At 42.7% G+C, this 15,269-nt stretch overlaps 1 protein-coding gene and 1 long non-coding RNA gene across 2 annotated transcripts; both read right to left on the minus strand.

Annotated features, from left to right (window-relative positions):
• Positions 1-248: 248 nt before the first annotated feature.
• Positions 249-10,684, minus strand: LOC117496363. The gene is made up of 6 exons (XM_034148022.1): positions 10,549-10,684; positions 10,181-10,464; positions 4,571-4,647; positions 4,080-4,159; positions 3,679-3,995; positions 249-260 (listed from the first exon to the last, which is right to left on the minus strand). Exons 1-6 carry the CDS (start codon positions 10,601-10,603, stop codon positions 249-251), a joined length of 825 nt encoding a protein of 274 aa, XP_034003913.1. The 5' UTR covers positions 10,604-10,684.
• Positions 10,685-12,068: 1,384 nt separating this feature from the next.
• Positions 12,069-13,287, minus strand: LOC117496329. Its single transcript, XR_004557276.1, has 3 exons — positions 13,108-13,287; positions 12,473-12,876; positions 12,069-12,202 (listed from the first exon to the last, which is right to left on the minus strand). It is a non-coding gene; the product is annotated as an uncharacterized LOC117496329 (long non-coding RNA).
• Between the last annotated feature and the right edge of the window lie 1,982 nt (positions 13,288-15,269).

Genomic DNA, 15,269 nt, shown 5'->3' on the forward strand with positions numbered 1-15,269 from the left:
ACTCATACATTGAAATGTACAAAAACGTAGCAATAACAATGACGGGCGTTAACGTGAAGTCAGATTAGTGAGAGGTGTTTCATCTAGAGAGAAATCTGTTTAAAAATATCTTAATCTAATGAGAATATTGATTCACAGGTGTCATTTAAAAGGTCTTGAACACCACAACACAAGCTGCTGTTCCAATAGAACCTATTTTCAGATTGTGCTTAGAGATAAACTGAATCCAATGACAAAATGAGAGGACCTTAGATTGAACCCTGTGGTACACCATATGAAATCACAGACTGACAAAAAAAACTTATTTTAATTACTAATTAAGCACTTACATACTAACAAAGCACTTATATACTAATAAAGGACTGGCTTATCTAAAGCCAGTTGAGTAGCACATGAAATGTTTTGGCTCTATGAAACCAGAGGCCTGTACTACGAAGCCGGATTGTCGCTTAGCCAGCTGACTTCAGGGAAAACTCTGGCTTTCCGGTCCTACAACGCTGGTTCTCTTTTTAGCGGGCTAGATCTCCATGGTAACTTATGCTGAGCGGCTAACCTCCTCGGAAGTATTATTTTAAGCAACACATTAAGTTGACGAAACACTCGAGTCAAATGTAATTAAAGTCAGATCCACTCGTGTCTTGGACGGGGCAGTGATATCATAAACCTGTTAATGTACGCATTCAAACACTTTCTCTGTTACCAGCTGTATTCACCTTGCAGGTGCAGCTATGTGGCTTTGATCCTGGATAAAGTGTTTAAGTCATGGATGTTTAAAGTTTAACTTCTTCATATTTGACTAATATTAAAGTTCACTTTTCATTCAGGAAGTATGACGCTGCGCTGTCAGTACGCTTGTCCATGTTTGTGATTGGTCGAATGCTCCAAATACCACCCCTTTCATGTGAACGCGCACCTAACTAGATAGGACACGGCTGGCTTGAGCGATCCACTTGATAACCAGCGTCGTAGTACAGCTTAGCGAGAGTGCGTATGTTTTGGATTGGGCCAACCGGCTAACTCAAACATATCCAGGTTAGGAAAATCCGGCTTCGGAGTACAGGCCTCTGATGTACTTATATGATTCTGTTTTCTTCAAGTTTGTATCTTCTTGGTCGAATGCACTTATTGTAAGTCGCTTTGGATAAAAGCGTCAGCTAAATGCAATCTAATGTAATGTAATGTTAAGTTCATTAAGACTACTTAATTGTATTTTAACCTGTGATGAAAGGCCAGATTCACTGACTGAGTTAATTATTTGAACCTGTGGATGTGAATCAAAGGCAGTCCATGTGTTTGTATAGTGTGCAGCTGCTCCTCACCTGTGGAATTCCCTCCCAGACCACCTGAGGACTCCACAGACCACTGACGCCTTCAGAAAAGGCCTAAAAACCTTTCTTTTTAAAAAAGCTTTTGATTAAACTTTTGTTTCTTTTGTTTGTTTTTATTATGCCTCCTGTAGCACCTTGGGATTGCTGTTAGCAATGAAAGGTGCTTTAAAAATCGAATTGATTATTATTATTATTAGTAGTGTAAGAGTCGGGAGTCATCCGATATAATTTATTCCGAACTTAAATTACTCAGACCTCCTAATTGACCTAACCGAAGTTATTGAGTCTATGTAAGTTTACTGCTTGGCTCAGATCCACCAACGGTCAGCAAGATCTCACCTCTATTAACTCCCCGAAGAACCAGGTTCAATTAACTGCTGTTTCAATTCAGACAACCCCCTAAATCTGTTTAAGCAATCCCGAAGGACTTTGATATCAGTAAATGAGGTGTGGCCCTACCTAAGTGTGAGTGTGGCAGGGTGCGATCTTACCTTTCAAGCAGGAGAGGAGAGCGCAGTTGTCTTTTAAGTTGTCCCAATCCAAAAGGTGGGATCAGTTTATTTGAAGAAAAATAGGTCCAAACTAATACAGGGTTTTTGCCTTCTCTCTTTACAACATTATAATCATACTAAACCTATCATGCTGTGATCATGTTCTAATATGAAACTTTAATTCACAGTTTTACATTTATTACCAAAATTGTAACTTCAACTGCCCAATTCAGTTGTGACATTTAAAATCTCCCTTTAGAAATTAGAGGCTTTTCCTCATAAAAGACCGTTGTTAAAAGATCGTTGTTAATAAAAAGCACATTCAAACTTTCTTTCACCAAATTAGTTCACATCAATTCCATACCTTTTTTCCGACACAGATGGCGGGCACCTAGTGTTTCGCACAGATGGCGCAGAAGTTTAATTCACAAACACATACCTATTTCCCAAACACAGATGGTGGGTTCTAACATTCACACACCCATAGCGCAGAAGTTTCACCTAGTGTTTCGCACAGATGGCGGGTACCTAGTGTTTCGCACAGATGGCGCAGACCTTTCACCTAGTGTTTCGCACAGATGGCGGGTACCTAGTGTTTCGCCTAGATGGCGGGAAAGTGTAACCTAGAGTTTCGCTCAGATGGCGGAAAGTGTAACCTAGAGTTTCGCTCAGATGGCGGAAAGTGTAACCTAGAGTTTCGCTCAGATGGCGGAAAGTTTCATTCACAAACACATACCTATTTCCCAAACGCAGATGGTGGGTACTAACATTCACAAACACATACCTATTTCCCAAACGCAGATGGTGGGTACTAACATTCACAAACACATACCTATTTCCCAAACACAGATGGTGGGTACTAACATTCACAAACACATACCTATTTCCCAAACGCAGATGGTGGGTACTAACATTCACAAACACATACCTATTTCCAAAACGCAGATGGTGGGTACTAACATTCACAAACACATACCTATTTCCCAAACGCAGATGGTGGGTACTAACATTCACACACCCATAGATTTACGCAATAGTTACCAAGTTCGAGAGAACCTTACCGAGAGCAAAAACCCAGCTCTGAGGGAGAGAGCGTTACCGAGAGCCAATATACCAGGGGATCCCCCCCCCTGTCTCCCTCTCTCCAAAAAGAAAATTCCTCCTCATCTGCCAGTGTCTTTATGCTCGAAAACAGGATAGAAAAACCCAAAGACACCTCCTCCATACCCATATTTGTGGAAACTGGGCATGGCCTCTGATGTAAAGAACTGGACATGACCAGACATATTCTATGGCTCTGGCATAAGACACACCTTCCCATGTTTGTGTAAAAAGGACATGACCCCTACTCTGCAGGACTTGCAAAATATTATTCTCGGCTATGACATAACCACCCTTTTGGGGCCTCAATGTATTTCTCCTTAAGTCAGGAGCCCCCCTCCCTGTGTACCGCTGTGAGGGGAGAGGGAAGAAACTGCCTCTTCTCTTATCAGTGACACCCATAAACCATTATAGGCCTTACACACTCAACTTAACAAACCACTTGCTTTTTGTTTATACTGTAAATATAGAACATCATAAAATATGAAACATTTTCATTGTGGGTTATACAAGAATATAATTGATTATATTTGATTATAACTAACTTTCGTTTTAAGTATTCAACCTGATTTGGAGATCTCAACAGTAGGGAACAATTGTTCCTACATTTCAAATCATCAAGCAGGTAAATGACATTAGTGTCTCATCACAAACTATTGATGTTTAACAGAGAGAGACTCCCTCTGGTGGATGTTGTGCAGTATTGTGTTGTCTTTGCTCCAAAGGTTTTTGTACAGAGTGTTGGTGTTTCCTGTCACTGTGGGCTTCACAGCACAGTAGTACACAGCAGAGTCTGTCACTGCAGCAGAGGAGATCTGCAGATCCACTCGTTTCTTTCCTTCAGACAGGTCAGTGAAGAACCTGGTGTCCGATTTAAGTGATTCTGCTTTGTTTGTGAAATTAACCCCTGAGATAGACAGGAGGAACTCTGGTGGTTCTCCTGGATATTGTCGATACCAGAAGAAATAATCATCACCCGCTGCTTGTTTGGAGTATCTGTAGGACAGAGTAACAGTGCTGCCTTCTGGACTGAACTCTTCTGTTTTGACTGGAGTCAGATCTTCACAGCTGACGCCTGAGGGAAAGATTAACTCTGTTATTTCATGTTATAAAAGTCATTTTAGCAAAACCACACTCAGAAAGCAAGAGTGCAACAAACCTAATAAGATTGCAAACAATATCAGAGAAAAAGCTGAGTTCTGCAGGGACAGCATGTTGAATGAAGGTGATGATGATGGTCTGTGTTGAACTCTGGTGAATATGGAAGTTCCTCTCTCTTCTATAGTTCAGGAACATCTTAGCTCCTCCCTGAATCTCTCTGTCTCCTCTTAGATCTGTATTTCACTTCTCTCTGTTTTGTTTTCTTCATGTTATCACGTGTGTGTCGTCTGCATAGCTTTGGTAACTTATTTCATTGTTATCCATAAACTAAGCTATTGGAAGCATGTAGATGTAAAAGGGAAGAGTCCCCAGGATGGAGCCTTGAGGAACCCCACAGGTCATATTCGTCAACTCAGCTGTGTAGTTAACTATAAGTAGGATTCAGACCAATACAAACAGTGCCAGAGTCCCACCCAGTTTTCCAGTCGGTCTAGTAATATGTTGTGTTCAACAGTTTCAAATGCAGCGCTGAGAACTAATAATACTGACACTGAGATTCTGCCACTGTCCGTGTTTAAGTGGATGCCATTAAAGACCTTAACAAGAGCAGACTCAGTGCTGTGTGACTGGAACACATCAAAACAGTTATTTAGTTCCAATACAGTTGTTTAGCTGTTGAAAACAAGTTTTTCAATTATTTTACCCGGCCTATAAATGTTCATCAGTGAAGTGGTTTGATGACTGCAGTTTTCAGGGCCTGTGGGAATAAATATGAATAACAGGAAGTGTTGGTGAAGGTCCATCAGGAGTCTGGCACATGGTGGAATGCTCTCATTAAAAAGTATTAGAATAAATGTCAGAGATAAATTAAAGTAACGTGGTGTTGAAGCATCAAATTAAAGGATGCCTTTTCCTTCCTGGGGTTTGAGTTGTTTGAACATTAGTTGTGTTGTTTCCCTAAAGTCTAACAGAGAGAGACTCCCTCTGGTGGATGTAGTGCAGTACTGTGTTGTCTTTGCTCCAAAGGTTTTTGTTCAGAGTGTTGGTGTTTCCTGTCACTGTGGGCCTCACAGCACAGTAGTACACAGCAGAGTCTGTCACTGCAGCAGAGGAGATGCTCAGATAGATCTGGGTTTTATCCTCATCCGATTTAACGGACAGTCGAGAGTTTGATGAAGGTGTTGTTCCCAAGTGAAGGATGAGGAACTCTGGTGGTTTTCCTGGATATTGTCGATACCAGTAGAAATAATCATTAGCTGCTATAGTTTTGGAGTATCTGTAGGACAGAGTAACAGTGCTGCCTTCTGGACTGAACTCTTCTTGCTTTGATGCAGTGAGATCTTCACAGCTGACTGGAGAGAGGAGTAATTCAAAGTAATCATTTAATAAATCGCATTAAATTAATCTGTAATTCAACTTTTTTGCGCAGAATGTTACATACCTCTTAGAACGGACACTAAAAATAAAAAAATGAAACAATTATCTAATGACAGCATGTTGAATGAAGGTGATGATGATGATGGTCTGTGTTGAACTCTGGTGAATATGGAAGTTCCTCTCTCTTCTATAGTTCAGGAACATCTTAGCTCCTCCCTGAATCTCTCTGTCTCCTCTTAGATCTGTATTTCACTTCTCTCAGTTACCCTTCCTCCTGGGTAACAGATCCAAAGGCAGTCTGTACATTAAAAAGTCAGAGGACCTAGGATTGAACCCTGTGGTACACCACGATAACTCACAGACCAACAGATAATTGTGTTTTATAAAGATAAGAACAAAAGTAATCAAAACTTGAGTGTGTGATGTGTACCAGTTTATTGAGAGAGGTGATTTAAAGTGTTTGATCAGTCAGTAAATAAAAACGTAATAATAACAATGACGGGCGTTAACGTGAAGTCAGATTAGTGAGAGGTGCTTCATCGAGAGAGAAATCTGTTTAAAATTATCTTAAAGGGCCCATGTCATGGCCATATCCACTGATCATAATTACATTGTTGAGGTATACTAAAATAGATTTATACTGTGCAATTTTCGCATACAGCATCTCTGTCAAGTATGTGTATTCAGCAGTATTCACTCTCTCCACTAAACGACTCGTTGGAGCTCTTGCCCCCCCCTCCCTGTGAGCCTAGTGTGCTTCGATTGGTCAGCTCGGCCACTCTGTTCTGATTAGTCAACCACCAGAGAGGCTCCGCCCGCTTTTTTCGGGGAACATCAGACTTATAATGGCGTCGGTACAGCCGTATATTTTATACGCTAACTAACCGAACTGTACCTACAACTGTTGTTATAGAAGAGTGTGACGGCCCCAGGGCCTTTGTGCAGGTGTGTTGCAGGTCTTACGGTGGGGTGGAGCTGAAGAGGCTAATCAGCGCGATCACGGACACCTCCGTAGCTGAGGTGCTATTAAGCCCAGCGGCCCGTCTCTCTCCAAAGCGGCTCGGCGATTCTCTCCCCTCGACCACCTATCTCTGCATTTACCACAATAAATGTGCCGTGGTTTTGTAAACTCGTGTATGTCTCCTTGTCTTTCCGTTGTGGCCTACGAGCCGGTCATAACAAAGAGTAAGTTATTTTTACCTGTAATAAACTACTACTGTTTGATGAGAAATCAAATCATGGTTTGCTATATATGAATGATATGTTATAGGAGCAAATCATTCAGGGAAGAAAGGATAGGCCTACTAAGTATTTCCATTAAACTTTATTTTTAGAAATGTACAAAATGAACATAAATATACATATAGATAGATAGATAGATAGATCGTACTTTATTGATCCCAAATCGGGAAATTGTTCTTGTTACAGCAGCATACACACGGTATATCATCCATTCCTCCCCGCATCTTGCCTGGGCGCAGCCGGTGCCTTTTAGGACGAGGCCTAAGTGGTAGTAGTCCCGTCCCCATCATGGATTGTCCGCCAGGATCTGGCTGGACGAAATCAAATGCAAATCACAAAATATTAGAGAAACTTAGTTGTTTTAGATTCGTTAGTAGTAGTTGTGGTAGGAGTGTGGATCTATCTAATGAACAGCTTGCCAGCTAATATGCTAACCTAGCTTTATTGTTTACTTTGGTAGCTAACACGATATGAACGCTAGCTCGGAGGAACGGCCGATGAAGGCACGCGGGCCGATGAAGGCACGGGTGACGTTCGAAACCGCCGAGGCGAGGGAAGAGGCGAGACGGGGTCCAGAAGCGCGCCACACACGGGCCGAAGAAGGCGAGTGTGACGTCCGAAACCGCCGTCGAGGTGGTGAAACAGCGAGAGGGTCCACACGAGGCCGACCAGACATGGTCGAACCTCTTCTCAGGCACCAGAAAAAAAAACTCAAAAGGGTCGTCCTGTCCACGAACAAAAACAGGTGGGCGAAATAGCGAGAGGATCCACACGAGGCCGACCAGACGTGATCGAACTTCCTCTCCGGCACCACAAAAAACAAAAACAAAACAGTCGGATGTCGATAGCTGCTGGTAGCTGCTAGTCACCGTCAGCCGTTGCTAGCAGTCGTCGTTAGCCGTAGGTAGCAGCTAGCCGTTAGCAGTCGTGGCTATCCGGTCTCGACGGCCGGTAGTCGCTGGCCGGACATGCAGCCGCATGTCCCGAATAAACCCGGCACGGTCGTGTACCAGCTCCATGGAAGGCTTGCAGTCCCCCAGAGCCGAAAAGCCGTGGAAATGGCGAGCGTCGTCCGCGTCCATTCCGTGGGGCGCACCGAGCCACAGTCCGAGCGCACGTGGCAGCTACGGAGGTCTCCAAAAATCCCCGGCATTTCGAGAAAAGCTGCGCTTTTTGCCGTGTTCGATTCAGTCTCGGATCCTTCGCGAGACTTATGTCAGGGTCACCAATGTAGTGCCGAAAGAAGGGAGACGGAGGCGGTGCATCGGAGGTGCAAATCTCTCTTTATTGAGGAGCAGAAATCGACATGCTGTCGGGTCTCAGGATGAGAGGATAAGAGAAAGTGCAAGAGACACACACACCGTAGGTACCCCGGAGGTACCGTCAAGATATGTGTCCGTGCGAAACAATACCCCCAACCTGTAGTTCCATGATTGGATTATGTAACCCCAGTGTATGAATCAGTGATCACTACAGTGTAATAAAACTACTATGAACAAAAGCTAGCGGTTCATATTAGGCTAGCAATAACGTGTTTATAATTGCAATCTTATACGGGTATTCTGCTACGTTCGGTCATACATTGTAACTTGCATGAATACATTGTTTTGCGCTAGCATACAGCTAGCCTCGTTAGCTATACATGCAGTATGTACATGTACTGTCACAATGTACGGTAAATCACCCGGAGTATACTGTATGAGTATTCCGTGTGTGTGACTGCAGACATTCTCCTGCCATGACAAACATGTAAGGCCATCTGCTGACATTGTAGTTGATATATTTAAACGCCAGCAACGTAGCATAACAAAAATGTTTTTCCGACCAAACCTAGGTCTAGCTCCGTCGGTTAGATCGGTAGCATACACGCTACGCCAGCTATAATGTAATTACGTTTCGCGACTGACCGCACGGCAAATCACCCGGAGTATACTGTCAATAGGTATTTTGTGTGTGAATGCAGACATTCTCCTGCTATGAGATACATGTATGCAAGGCCATCTGCTGATATTAGAGTTGATATATGGAAACGCTAGCAACTTAGTTAGCACAGTTAGCACTGTGTCAATGGCTTAGCAGTCCAACACAGTTTACACATTTAAACAGTCTTGTTTGATAAATACACAAATAACAATGCAAACTTACAGGTTGTGTACCCGAATCTTCCCCTGCTCCAAACGGTCCAAACAAGCTGTGCATATCCGGCCTCAAACTGGGCAATGTTTTGGAAGCTTTCGTCTGTGAAATGCCGGTTCTTCGAACCTCTGAAGGAACAGTGTTAAAAAGAAATTTCAACCACTGACTTCGTCGTGGTTCTTCCGTCGGTAGGACAAACAGCTCAGATTTCTCCTCACATTTCAGGAAACAGGTCCTTGGCATTGGCATGAATGGATCGATTGTGAACTGAACCAGAGCTTCCAACAGTAAATGTTAGGCTGGCAGAGGGTGCGGCCAGCGCCGCTGGGTGTGGCCATAGCTCTTCGGGATTGGTCCATTTCGTTCCGGGTACCGCATGACATCATGCCGTACCCGGAACTAAATGGAAGACTCAAATGATGATCTCCAGATCAACTCGTTTCCCTGTTTTGTCAATGTGAGCAGAGAAATCAGATTCAGTGGGATGGATCCCTCCTGCCTCTGTGATGTAGAGCAGGAACTCTGGTCTGGATCTCTGGTATTGTCGGTACCACCAGACCATAGTATAAATCAGCTGCCTCCAGATAGTCTCTCAAAAGCATCTCCTGCTCTGTTGAGAACACCTTATTTGGTGTCCAGTAGCCTACTCTTGGGGGTGTTTGTGATCCCTGACTCTCCAACCTCAGCCTCTTTGTATGGAACCGGTACAGGGTGACATGGCATATATCCAGGGACTTTGCCACTTCCCTGAATGATTTGCCCTACTCAACTTCATTTGAGGCCCTCTGCAGCAGAGCAAGTGGCACTCCCCTGTCTGTCTTCCTCTTTCTGACATTTGGCATACTGTAAACACACACACACACACTTTAGGCCTACTGTACAGTATTTTATTCTGTTTATTTTTACAGGGACAATGCACACCAATCAACAATACAACTGTATGCTTGAATGAACAATTGATCATTCAAGCAAATGAGCCATCATTGTAAATGTGCCATGTTACAACCGTCCCGTTACAACCGTCCCAGGACCACCAGTCTTGCTTTCACCCCCTGTGAACCTGCCTGATTGCGAGCTTGACCCATATTTAGCTAGTTATATTTGTAGCTTACAAAACAGTGATTCTAATAATACTAGTTTGGATTCCTAGACATTTGAACTCAAGACAGTATCCAAAAAATACATCATATAATTATAGTTAATATTTTACCTCAGAAACACACTTTTGCTGATATCTTACGCGAGAAATTCAAACGTGGCTCCTTTTTTTCTCAGCGATCTTACCATCTATCTGCGCATGTGCAGACTGAGTTTTATCACTCTAGCTTGTTTGTGATTGGAGATATTGAAGGTGTTACAACCGACCCGTGTTGCAACTGTCCCTGGTCTCCCCTACACAGCAGAGTCTGTCACTGCAGCAGAGGAGATCTGCAGATCCACTCGTTTCTTTCCTTCAGACAGGTCAGTGAAGAACCTGGTGTCCGATTCAAGTGATTCTGCTTTGTTTGTGAAATGAACCCCTGAGATAGACAGGAGGAACTCTGGTGGTTCTCCTGGATATTGTCGATACCAGAAGAAATAATCACCACCGGCTGCTTGTTTGGAGTATCTGTAGGACAGAGTAACAGTGCTGCCTTCTGGACTGAACTCTTCTGTTTTGACTGGAGTCAGATCTTCACAGCTGACGCCTGAGGGAAAGATTAACTCTGTTATTTCATGTTATAAAAGTCATTTTAGCAAAACCACACTCAGAAAGCAAGAGTGCAACAAACCTGATAAGATTGCAAAACATATCAGAGAAAAAGCTGAGTTCTGCAGGGAGAGCATGTTGAATGAAGGTGATGATGATGGTCTGTGTTGAACTCTGGTGAATATGGAAGTTCCTCTCTCTTCTATAGTTCAGGAACATCTTAGCTCCTCCCTGAATCTCTCTGTCTCCTCTTAGATCTGTATTTCACTTCTCTCTGTTTTGTTTTTTTCATGTTATCACGTGTGTGTCGTCTGCATAGCTATGGTAACTTATTTCATTGTTATCCATTAACTAAGCTATTGGAAGCATGTAGATGTAAAAGGGAAGAGTCCCCAGGATGGAGCCTTGAGGAACCCCACAGGTCATATTCGTCAACTCAGTTGTTTAGTTACCTATAAGTAACATTCAGACCAATACAAACAGTGCCAGAGTCCCACCCAGTTTTCCAGTCGGTCTAGTAATATGTTGTGTTCAACAGTTTAAAATGCAGCGCTGAGATCTAATAATACTGACAGTGATATTCTGCCACTGTCCGTGTTTAAGTAGATGTCATTAAAGAAGTTAATTAGAGCAGTCTCAGTGCTGTGTGACTGGAACACAACAAAACAGTTATTTAGTTCCAAAACAGCTTTTTAGCTGTTGAACTTTTTCAATTATTTTAACCGGCCTATAAATGTTCATCAATGAAGCCCCTAGGTTTGTCTTTAAGAGTTGTTTGATGACTGCAGTTTTCAGGGCCTGTGGGAATAAATATGAAAAAGGAGACGTGTTGGTGAAGGTCCATCAGGAGTCTGGCACATGGTGGAATGAACTAATTGAACATTATTAGGATAAATGTGAGAGATAAATTAAAGTAACGTGGTGTTGAAGCATCAAATAAAAGATGCCTATCTGCTGGTGGTAGAACTGTTTGAGAATATCTTGTGTTGTTTCCCTAAAGTCTAACAGAGAGAGACTCCCTCTGGTGGATGTTGTGCAGTACTGTGTTGTCTTTGCTCCAAAGGTTTTTGTACAGAGTGTTGGTGTTTCCTGTCACTGTGGGCTTCAGAGCACAGTAGTACACAGCAGAGTCTGTCACTGCAGCAGAGGAGATGATCATATTGATTCGTTTTGACTCCATTTGCTTTTTAGTCACTGTAATATTCAGTCCAGGGATTGGGTTAGTTCCTACTTGGCCAGAAGGAGAGTGTGAGATGAGGAACTCTGGTGGTTTTCCAGGATATTGTCGATACCAGAAGTAATAATTAGCATTAGATCCAGCTTTGTAGGACAGAGTAACAGTGCTGCCTTCTGGACTGAACTCTTCTGTTTTGACTGGAGTCAGATCTTCACAGGTGACGCCTAAGGGAAAGAATAACTCTGTTATTCAATGTTATAAAAGTCCTTTTAGCAGAACCACACTCAGAAAGCAATGACACTGATGTTTTATCCCGAGTGTAACTAACCGGATAAGATTGCAAAAAATATCAGACAAAATGCTGAGTTCTGCAGGGACAGCATGTTGAATGAAGGTGATGATGATGGTCTGTGTTGAACTCTGGTGAATATGGAAGTTCCTCTCTCTTCTATAGTTCAGGAACATCTTAGCTCCTCCCTGAATCTCTCTGTCTCCTCTTAGATCTGTATTTCACTTCTCTCAGTTACACTTCCTCCTGGGTAACAGATCCAAAGGCAGTCTGTAAATAAAAAGTCAGAGGACCTAGGATTGAACCCTGTGGTACACCACATGAAATCAAAGACTGACAGAAAAACAGAAACACTTATTTTAAGTTCGTGGAGACTACATTATATTTAAACCTGTGAGAAAAAGGCCAGATTCACTGATTGATTTAAACATTTGAACCTGTGGATGTGACTCAAAGGCAGTACATGTGTTGTATGGTAGTGAACAATAGTTCATACATTTCAAATGATCAAGCAGGTAAACTAAATGATTGTATCCTCACAAACTATTGATGTTTAACAGAGAGAGACTCCCTCTGGTGGATGTTGTGCAGTATTGTGTTGTCTTTGCTCCAAAGGTTTTTGTACAGAGTGTTGGTGTTTCCTGTCACTGTGGGCGTCAGAGCACAGTAGTACACAGCAGAGTCTGTCTCTTTAGCTGAGATGATCTCCAGATCAACTCGTTTCTCTGTGTTGTCAATGTGAGCAGAGAAATCAGATTCAGTGGGATGGATCCCTCCTGCCTCTGTGATGGAGAGCAGGAACTCTGGTCTGGATCTCTGGTATTGTCGGTACCACTGGATATTGTAGATAGCCCCCTCATATTTACATGTCAGGCTGATGTTTCTGCCCTCTGCAACATGTTCTTCACTTCTTTCTGGCTTTATGCTGTTCATGGAGCCCAGGGCTGCAAAATGAGAATTATTCATGTCAGTTAGTCTGCAGGAGATTTTAACATTAAGAGACTCAACGGAGGGTCTTCAATTTCCTGTCATCTTTGATCAGTTTGAGATCAAACATGACCAAATGTCTTCATAGATCACAACGGTTGCTGCCTTACACAATAAAACCTCCAGTTATGAAATCTCTGGCTAATACAACGGGTTAAATGAGACTTTATCTCTGTTCCAACACTCACCTATGAAGAGAGAGAAGAGTAACCAGAGGTAAAGCAACATGTCTTTGGAGATGGTAAAGTCGAACAGTCAGCAGATGAGTTCTCCTCCTGCAGAAGTGAAGCAGGAAACAGCCTCTCTGCTGCTCAGCCCTTCTCCTCAACATCAGATGATTGTGCTTTTAGTTCCTCAAACATCTCACAAATCATCTCATTGGTTGATATAAACGTCAGTGGGCGGGGCCAGAGAATCATGTTTTACTCGTTTTAAACCATCAAAATACTTTTCTGACATTTAAATCATTTAGTTCTCTTTGTGTTTCTCACTGACTCATACATTGAAATGTACAAAAACTTAGCAATTACAATGACAGGCGTTAACGTAATCCGTGTATCTACCGTCCATTGGTTTTTCTTTATTAAACAAGTAAACGGAAGAGCATCTGAGAGGCCTTTTTGCTTTTTACCTTACTAAATGGTCTAAAGCAGCGGTTCTCAAACTGTGGCCCGCGAGGGTACTGCAGGTGGTCCGTGGAAAAAAGCTAAATAAAATCCACTTTTTATTATCAAGGATTTTCGGGGACCACCTCATAAGTGACTTGCTCTATCGAAATCAGTCGCATTGACCCGAAGACACATTTTGAGTTGTATACACTGTTGGAAAGAGGAGATTCCTAGCTTTCTAATCAGTGGTGTAGTGGGCCACTTATTTGGAGCATGATCTTTTTTTTAATAGTCTAATAAATATAAAATCATTGCCAGTGTTATCAGTTGCAAGTATGTATTTGTTGTAATAATGACAAAAACAGTAATTATAATAAAAAATAAAAACGATTTCCTTAAAAAATTATGATTCGTCAGCACGCTCGTGACCCCGCGGCGAGCTGGGGGTGTGTCAGTGACACACCCACGGCGAGCCACCTCGCCGCCCGCCGATTTTGCGGCAGCTCTTTCCCTCAAGAACGCTAACGTAAAAGCTCTATAATGGCAGGCAAACATTTTTTACTTGACTTCTTTTCTAAAAAGAATATAATTCACAAGAAGAAAGAGGCTAGCAGCACCGAAGCTACAAGTGAAGCTGCTACTAGTACTACATCATCAGAAGAGCCGCCTAAAGACGTGGATAATGCTAGCACTAACGTTAACGTTCGCTGCGCTAGCAACGTTCCCCTGGCTCAAGCTCACCTTTGGTATGGACGGAGGAGATGTGGCGGAGGAAATACCCGTGGATAGACTGCAAAGCTGTGTGTGTGTGTGTGTGTGTGTGTGTGTGTGTGTGTGTGTGTGTGTGTGTGTGTGTGTGTGTGTGTGTGTGTGTGTGTGTGTGTGTGTGTGTGTGTGTGTGTGTGTGTGTGTGTGTGTGTGTGTGTGTGTGTGTGTGTGTGTGTGTGGGTGGGTGGGTGGGTGGGTGGGTGTGTGTGTGAAGCAGCGCTGTCTGCTTATTTGCAATGTAGGCTAGGCCTAATCAGAATAATTTCAAGTCCAGATTCAATGTTGTTTGCATAAGTAGGCTATATTTTTCGTTTCGTTTATTTAATAAGTTAATTTCAGGACAACTTTTGTTTGTTTGTTTTGAGATTTAAATAGATTTTGAAAGTGGAGAGAGAGAGAGAGAGAAGCAGCGCTGTCTGCTTAGTTGCAATACTGTAGCTCAAGCATTTATGCAACTTAGGCCTATACATTGTTTATGTTACTTATATGCCTGTGTGTCCATGGTTTTGAGTCTGTGTGTGTTGAGCGCAGCGCCGTCTGCTTTTTGCAGTACAGTAACTAAAGTAGGACTAATAAAACTTCTTAATAAAACTGACACTGTTGGACTCAGTAGTTGACTGCTACCAGAAATAAAATGAAGTGCTTTTATGGTGTACTTTGTGAGTAATCCTCTGTCAGAGTCCCCACCATAGTACATAATGCATGTTTTCTGCTATCTTTGATGAGTGATAAAAAGACAATTTTACCATTAGTTCTTAATGATAATAGGCGCGTTCACACCAAGTACTTTGCCGTATTTAGTGCCGGCACTCAGTGCGCCGGCACTTATTACCCCAGGGCATTTAGTACAGATCGCGTTCACACCGGAGTACTTTTACCTGAGGGAAGATTACGCAAATGAGCCGCTGACGTCACTTCGTCTTCTTCTGCTTTGGGTTTACTGACAGGCCGCAAACCACTTCACGGCGTATACT

Source organism: Trematomus bernacchii, unplaced genomic scaffold, assembly GCF_902827165.1.
Source record: "Trematomus bernacchii unplaced genomic scaffold, fTreBer1.1, whole genome shotgun sequence".
Taxonomy (NCBI): domain Eukaryota; kingdom Metazoa; phylum Chordata; class Actinopteri; order Perciformes; family Nototheniidae; genus Trematomus; species Trematomus bernacchii.

Excerpts from the sequence above, each read along its gene's own strand:
- LOC117496363 (XM_034148022.1), bottom strand. The coding sequence starts at position 10,603 with ATGCTCTCCCTGCAGAACTCAGCTTTTTCTCTGATATGTTTTGCAATC. Across the intron at positions 10,465-10,548 it reads ATGTTTTGCAATCTTATCAG|GCGTCAGCTGTGAAGATCTG; the intron begins GTTTGTTGCACT and ends TCTTTCCCTCAG. Across the intron at positions 3,996-4,079 it reads ATTGTTTGCAATCTTATTAG|GCGTCAGCTGTGAAGATCTG; the intron begins GTTTGTTGCACT and ends TCTTTCCCTCAG.